The sequence below is a fragment of the Alexandromys fortis genome, unplaced genomic scaffold (genome assembly GCF_014885135.2).
Source record: "Alexandromys fortis isolate MF-2015 unplaced genomic scaffold, M_Fortis_MF-2015_v1.1 scaffold_240, whole genome shotgun sequence".
In the NCBI taxonomy this organism is placed as follows: domain Eukaryota; kingdom Metazoa; phylum Chordata; class Mammalia; order Rodentia; family Cricetidae; genus Alexandromys; species Alexandromys fortis.
The window spans coordinates 1,625,757-1,633,965 of NW_026068133.1; the positions used below are offsets into that span (position 1 = coordinate 1,625,757).

General features: G+C 47.9%; 1 protein-coding gene across 1 annotated transcript in view; it reads left to right on the top strand.

Moving 5' to 3' along the window:
* Qpctl (glutaminyl-peptide cyclotransferase like) overlaps positions 1 to 5,061 on the top strand; it is an 18,572-nt gene extending 13,511 nt beyond the window's left edge. The window contains exons 4-7 of the mRNA XM_050126297.1: positions 1,625 to 1,777; positions 1,891 to 1,990; positions 3,122 to 3,238; positions 4,658 to 5,061. Coding sequence (XP_049982254.1) covers positions 1,625 to 1,777; positions 1,891 to 1,990; positions 3,122 to 3,238; positions 4,658 to 4,803 — 516 coding nt within the window. The 3' untranslated portion in view covers positions 4,804 to 5,061. The remainder of the gene's footprint in view (positions 1 to 1,624; positions 1,778 to 1,890; positions 1,991 to 3,121; positions 3,239 to 4,657) is intronic.
* Positions 5,062 to 8,209: the final 3,148 nt, after the last annotated feature.

The window sequence follows — 8,209 nt, forward strand, 5'->3', positions numbered from 1 at the left end:
CCCCCCCCCACCCTCCTGCCGCCCCCGTCCTTCCCTAACTCTAAGCAGAGTCACTTTGTTGGTCTAGTAGTTTTTGTCTCTTTATCACTCCACAGTAGCCACACCCCTTTCTGTGTCCCTCCAATCCACAGACTTCATTTTCACCTCATTAGCATTTGCTGTTTGCCCTCACAGATCATGTTTTTCTCAGATAAACCCCCTCCCCAGGGCTCTCCAACAGTCTTTTTTTTTTTTTTTTTTTTTTTTACAAAGAAACCTTTCAGACTGCCTCCAAATATCTTCCTGTCACCGCCCATGCCTTATGGCACCGACGACCCATTTTCTATAGTCACAGCGCTTTCCATGACCATATGGACCTGGCTTCTTCCTGATATGTCTCCCTGAATCAGAGTAAAGTCGGACATCAGTAGAATCTGTGGAATGAATGAAAGCACAAACTTTATTATATTTCTCCCTCAAAGCCCTTCTCTGGCTCCCCAGTACTCCTGTGATAAAACAAAGCCAGAAATCTGTGGATCTTGCTAACTCTTCTGGTCTCCTGTCAAACCCCTCTGGCCCCAGCTCTGGTCCAGGCTATCCCCTTGCCTGAGAACACTGTTCCCTCTTTGCCAGGCCAACTCTCACCTACTCACCCTCAGTGCAAGCATCCCTGCCTGATAGACCCAGTGGCCCCTCTAAATCAGATCACCCTGCAGCCAGCCTCCTAGGCCCTCAGAAACTAGATCTTGGAAGCATTTGTCCTGGTCCCAATCTTGCTTCATTGTACAGTTATTCCCTTGTGGGTGGGTCTGTCTGTCTAGCCCAACTGGGCTTACGTAATAACAACAAGAGCTGATTCATTCGGTTCTTACAGACCTGGATTCAAATGTGATCCTGTGAATAGGACTATTAACACCATTCATAGATGAAGAACTTGAGCTAACCCCAGTAGCACAGGCCTGTAATCCCAGCTCCTCCAGACATGGAGGCCCGAGGAGCAGAAGTTCAAGGCCAGCTAGGGCTACAGAGTGCTCTCAAGGGTAGCCTAGGAAATTTGGTGAAACTCTATCTCAAAAAATAATGAGATGCCGGGCGATGGTGGCGCACGCCTTTAATCCCAGCACTCAGGAGGCAGAGGCAGGCGGATCTCTGTGAGTTCGAGACCAGCCTGGTCTACAGAGCTAGTGCCAGGACAGGCTCCAAAGCCACAGAGAAACCCTGTCTCGAAAAACCAAAAAAAAAAAAAAATAATAATAATAATGAGAGGGCTGGGGGTATAGCTTAGTGGTACAGTGCATCTCCAGCAAATGGGCATCCCTAGAGCCATTCCCTAGTAGTGCAAAAACAAAACAAAAAACAGCCATTATGCTGCACACCTGTAATCCTAGATAGGGAATCAAGAGGGATGGACATTTTAGGCCAGCTTGGGCTATATTGGACTATCTCAAAACAAAACAAAGCTACCATATCTAACAGCCACTTAAAAGCATGGATTTGAACCCTCCTGACTCAACTTGTGACTTCTGTCACCACACTGCATAAACGAGAACACTTGATTTGTCCCATCCCAGCTGTGCAAATAGGCAGGTCAAGTGGGTGGACCAATGCCAAGGGTTGGCACTGATTTGGTTGCTTGTTTCCACAGGCAGCACCGGTGACCCTACAGCTGCTCTTCTTGGATGGGGAGGAGGCGCTGAAGGAGTGGGGACCACGGGACTCCCTTTATGGCTCCCGGCACTTAGCTCAGATCATGGAGTCTATACCACACAGCCCTGGCCCCACTAGGATCCAGGCTATTGTAAGATCCATCCCTCTGGGCTCTGGAGGAGGAGGCAGGGAGTGGGGAAGGAGGGTTGGGTCAGTAGCATCGGACAGATTCAGCAGCCTCCAGTCCTGGACTCCTTCCCCCAGGAACTCTTTGTCCTTCTTGATCTTCTGGGAGCGCCCAGTCCAATCTTCTTCAGTCACTTCCCCCGCACAGCCCGCTGGTTCCAACGACTAAGGAGCATTGGTAAGGAGGGTAGGCCAAGGCCGGGGTAGGCCGAGCACCTGACCTCTGTGTACTCATTCAGTCTTCCCTCCCTAGTCCTGGGCTGAGAAATGAGGGCAAAAACAAACTTATCTGTGAAAGTTGAGTGTAGTGACTGTGAGACTAGCCTGGTTTCAAACCCTGGGTCTGCCTGGGCAAGACACTTCATCTCTCGATCCTCCTGCCTCTGCCATCTGAGTGCTAGGATTAAAGGCATGCGCACCACTGCCCGGCAAACCTCTATTTCTTAGATATAAAATAAGTATGGTGATAATGCTGATGAACATAGTTGTGAACTGGTCCTCATGGTGGTGCATGCCTGATATCTCAACACTTGCAAGGAGACTGCAAGTTGAAGGCTATCCTGGGCTACATAGTGAGTTCCATGTTAGAAGAAGCTGCCTGGTGGTGTCCACCTGTATCCCAGCACTTGGAAGGCTGGAGCAAGAGGATTGTGAATTCTAGGCAAGTCTGTATCAGCCTATATTGGTGGTGCATGCAGCACTTGGGAGGTAGCTGTAGGGCCGGAGGATAAAGATTCATCCTCAGCTGCATGCAGAGTTTGAGGCCAGCACACAGGTACATGAAAGCCTCTTTCTACAAAAATGTCAAAATGAATAAATAATTAAAAAACTAGGGACATTGGGGTCAGCAACATGGCTCAATGGGTAAAAGTGCTTGCCTCAAAAGCTGGCAGCCAGAATCAATTCCCAGAACCCATGTAAAGGTGGAGGAAGAAAACTGACTCCAGAGTTGTCCTCTGACCTCTACACGCACACCCTCCCAATCACACATAGACAAAGAAGAAATGAAGAAATAGAGGCATCTACTTCCGAGGCAGAAGGAATAAATGAGACTAGGAGTAGGAAATTGCCATGAAAAGAAACATGGTGCTGGAGAGATGGCTCACCAGTTAACAGCATGTGCCTATCCAGAGGACCTGGGTCCCAGCACCCACATGGGAGCTCCCAAGTGTAACTCCAGTTCTAGAGGATCTGATGACCTCTTTGGCCTCAAGAGGCACTGCATGCACGTGGTGTACACATATATACACTGTTTTTTGGGGGATCTCTGACTGCTGACTACTCTTGCTCTCCAATCCTGCCTCTGCAGAGAAGCGCCTTCACCGTCTGAACCTGCTGCAGTCTCATCCCCAGGAAGTGATGTACTTCCAACCGGGAGAGCCCCCTGGCCCTGTGGAAGATGACCACATCCCCTTCCTCCGCAGAGGTACTTGCTGGGGCCAGAGTTACAAGGAAGCCTCCTCCCCAGGGCTAGGGCCTGCTGGAAGTGGTCAGCCTTGATTTCTTCATCTGTAAAGTGGGGAGAGCGGGGGGGGGGGGCACGAATATGCAAATACACATCGAGGTTTGACTCAGAGCTGAGCCCACTGCACAGCAAGCCACCATGCTGCCTCTTGCATTATTCCATTTCTTCACTGATTCCTTCAGTGAGTGCTTCTACAGGTAGGTGTGGGGAGGGAGGAACTGGGTGTCCAATGGGCCCCAGATCACCTGTTTCTGTGCTTACACAGGGAAACATCCAAAGAGCAGGATCCCAATGAAATACAGGAGAAGTTTGCTGGATGGTGGCACGCGCCTTTAATCCTGTGCTCAGGAGGCAGAGGCAGGTGAATCTCTGCGAGTTTGAGGCCAGTCTGGTTCTACAGAACTAGCTCCAGGATAGCCAGATATACATAGAGAAACTCCGTTTCAAGAAACAAAAAAGGGTTAGAGAGATGGCTCAGTGGTTAAGGGCACTGGCTGCTCTTCCAGAGGTCCTGGGTTCAATTCCCAGCACCCTGTGCATAGCTCACAACTGTCTGTAACTCCTGCTTAGGGATTCCAACACCTTCACTTAGACATGCAGGCAGGCAAATCACCAATGTACATAAAATACAAATAAATAATTAAAGCAACAGCAACAACAACAACAACAAAAAAAAAAAAATCAACCAAACAAAAAATAAAGACAGGGACTCACTAGGAAGCTAACTGTCCTGGAACTCACTTTGTAGACCAGGCTGACCTTGAATTCACAGAGACCCACCGGCTTCTGCCTCCCAAGTGCTGAGATTAAAGATGTGCACCACGACGTCTGGCTCTAATTATTTTCTTAAACAATATGTATCCTGTCTCACATTTCAAATCATTCTTTGGGACTTGAGGATGTAACTCCGGGGTGGAGCACTTGCTTAGCATGCCCAAGGTCGAGGGTTGAGAAGTTTTTTGTTTCTCAAGACAAGGTTTCTCATAGCTTTGGAGCCTGTCCTGGAACTAGCTCTTATAGACGAGGCCTGCCTCTGCCTCCCAAGTGCTGGGATTAAAGGCATACTGCCCAGCAGGTTGAGAGGTTTATTTATTTGATTTTTCGAGAGAGGGTTTCGCTGTAGCTTTGGAGTCTGTCCTGGAACTAGCTCTTGTAGACCAGGCTGGTCTTGAACTCACAGAGATCTGCCTGTTTCTACCTTCTGAGTGCTGGGATAAAGGTGTGCACCACCACCACCTGGCTGGTTGAGAGGTTTCAAAGGGCTAGCCTGGTTGAGAGGTTTCAAAGGGCTAGCCGTATCTTCCGTGTCTGTGGGTTGAGGGGGATGCTCTGTAGCAGCTGTGGGTTGCAGCTGGTGGCTAAATCTCCTGTCCCCTCCAGGGGTCCCCGTGCTCCACCTCATCGCCACGCCCTTCCCTGCTGTGTGGCACACACCTGCTGACACCGAGGCCAACCTTCACCCACCTACTGTGCACAACCTGAGCCGCATCCTCGCTGTGTTCCTGGCTGAGTACCTGGGACTCTAGCCTGCAGACTGATACCTTGGAAGGATCTTACACCGAGCTGGGGATATGACAGGGGCACCTTGAGCAGTGCAGGGTAGCCAGGCTCACCTCAGGTGTCTGCTACAACCATCTCAAGTCACTTCATTTCAAGGACATGCTAGGAACACTGAGGGTATGAGACAGTCAAAGGAACAGTTTTGGCTTCTGTCCTGAAGTAAATGGACTTGTCTGGAAGTTCCCAGGGACCAAATAATGTGTCATGGGCTGGCACCAAATGAATCCTGTGTGGCTAATGTTTTATGTCAGTTCATTAGTCAGAATAGCAGCCTTGCTATTGCATGGACCCGGTTCTGTTCTGAGTCTCACATGGGCATGGGCCTGAGGACAGCAATGAAGACTCATGGGACTGAGCTTAGAGCTCCACGTTCTGCTTGACCCAGGGGTTAAGGGGGAAGAAAGGCCACCATTCCCACTGGGAAATGACATTCAATGAGTTTCCTCACTCAGAAGGTGAGATCTTCCTGGCTTAGAGAGAATGAAGTGGTTCTTGAAGTATCTCACAGTGGAACCCCTTTATGAGGAGGTATTTCAAATGAAGTTGCCTCAGATGATATTTTGGGAATACTGGGTTTGAGACTGGGAATGGATTGAACAGACTACACCCCCTAAATCCAGTCAACCCCAGAGCACCATTTCCTTTTGTAGAACAAGCTTGCTATGAAGGCACAATAGATCAATAAATCTGCCTGCCTCCACCTCCACTGGGATTAAAAGTACAAGTCACCATACCCAGCACTATTTTTAAGAAAAGATCTAACTGTATAGCCCTGACTTCCCCAGAACTGTGCAGTCTAGGATGGCCAGAAACTCATAACCCTCCTACCCAGTCCTGAGTGCTAGTATAACAGGTTTGTTTTTTCCTCACCCTAGCCAGTCAAGAGTGGTTTACCAAGTCCAAGTAAATAAACAGGCTTCCAAGATCCACCCCAAACCCAATGAACCAAGACCAATCGGAGGGGCTGGGACAAGAATAACAACAGAGTGTGCGTCTTGGAGTTCACTCACCTTTAATCTCACCACTCAGGAGGCAGAGGCGGCTGGACCTGAGTTCAAGGCCAGCCTTATCTACAGAAAAAACACCTAGATAAAGGACCAAAACCCAAAATACAGAAATGTAATAAACATTTGTGGGAATCTCATCAACTGTATTTAGAGCACCTTATCATTAAGGCCAGTTTGGTGAATGCAGAGTTAGTTGTTTAGCAAACGTGCCTGAGGAAAACTAGGTGCTGGGAACCAGGTTGAAGGGCAGCTCAGCCACCTAGAAGTTGCGAAGCCACCCTTTTATCTCAGTAAGATGGAGTGTTAATGAGGGTGTCATTGGTTTTCCTGGTGAACTGCAGACTCATGGGAACCTGAACCATAACCCAGGACATTAGACCCAAGTGTGATGACACAGTTCGCTTAAGTCGGATTAGTGAGACCCTATCTCAAATGGGTTGAAAATATAGCTTAGCGCCTACAGCACCTCCCAGAATCACCCAGTGAGGGGCTGGGTGTGTGGCTCAGTAACAGAGCCCCTGCCTAGACTCCCCCAGTGAGGGGCTGGGATGTGACTCAGTGGTAGAGCCCCTGCCTAGAATCCCCCAGTGAGGGGCTGGGGTGTGGCTCAGTGGTAGAGTCCCTGCCTAGAGTCCCCCAGTGAGGGGATGGGGGTGTGGTTCTGGGCTCCATCCTCAGCACCACACACACAGCACCAGACTATGTACATGAGGTGACGTGAAATGAATTTTATGGGCCTGTGAAAAGGCTTCAGTGGGTAGAAGTACTTGGTGTATGACTGATGACCTCAGCTTGATCCCTGGAATCTACAGTGGAAGGAGAGACCTGCACATGTGTGCTGTACCATGTGTACACCTGTCCTGTTGTGGAAAATTAGTTTAAGATGTGTTACACTTGTTTATGCTGTGGAATATTTGTTTGTTGCATTTGTTTGACTCTGTGAAGCTGTGTTACTCTGTCTACCTATAACATCTGATTGGTCTAATAAAGAACTCTTTGGGGACCTGCCAACCAGCTCCTAAATAAATACAAGAGACTTATTCTTCTTACTTATGAATGCCCGGCATTAGCTTGGCTTTTTTCTAGCTAGCTTTTCTTAAATTAACCCACTTCTCTTCTTTTACATTTTGCCTCTGGGCTTTTATCTTTCTGTATTCTATATACCTTTCTTTCCTTTTTACTTCGTGATTGTTTGTGTGGCTGGCCCCTGGCATATTGCTCTTCTTTTCTGGCTCCTTGCCCTTTCTTTTTCTCTTATTTATTCTCTCTGCCTGGAAGCCCCACCTATCCCTCTCTTGCCTTGCTATTGGCCATTCAGCTCTTCATTAGACCAATCAGGTGTTTTATACAGGCATAGTAATACAGCTTCAGAGTTAAACAAATACAACATAAAAGAATGCAACATATCTTTGCTTCATTAAACAAATGTTCCAAAAGAACTACCCACACATCTCACACACATGCAAAAAATATTGAGAATGGAAAAACCTTGTTTTTAACTTGAATTGCATCCCTGGCATATCTGTATATAAAGATGAGGAGCTGTGGAGTTCTGATGAATGAGAAGTATTCACAGCCCATGTAGCACCTCTATCATGAAGGGGACTTCCCTTCCTGCACAATAGGGACAGCAGGAATTCCTGCAGTCATAGACCACAGCGATGAGGGTCACTGCTGAAGCACCACGGAATGATGAGGGTCACGTACTTACCCAACACTGGACTCTTGAGAGAAGTAAAAATGATCTTGTTTAAGCCACTACTATTTCGAGATGTTTAAAAAATACTAAGTGAGAGATGATAGGAGTGTTCAATACTTGCAGGCAGAGGGCTGAGGTGGGACCCCTACCCCTTTCCATCCCCCCCTGCCAAGCACAGACCTATGGATGTCCTGTTACCAAATCCCTCCCTTAACATCACACAGCCCAGTCTGGCCCTGCTTTATAAATACTGATTTTATAGAAAGGACTAGTTCAAAATTGGTCAGATGCCACACACTAGAAGCTTCCAGAACCACAATGAAAGAGAAAACAAACAAAATAAAAACCCCCAAAAGAGGAAAAACCTCAAGCAAAAAGATCTTGAATTGCCAGGTGGTGGTGGCACAGGCCTTTAATCCCAGCACTCAAAAGGATTAGGCAGGCGGATCTCTGAGTCTGAGGCCAGCCTGGTCTACAGAGTTCGTTCCAGCATAGCCAGGACTACACAGTAAACCCTGTCTCGAAAAGCCAATAGAAAAATAAATTAAAAAAAAGATCTTGGACCAAACTGCCCAAAAATCAAGGCCTACCTAAGCAAAAGGTGTGGGGAGAACAGTGTAGAGACCCGAATGCCTCACTGAGTACCCATGTGGAAGGAAGATCACC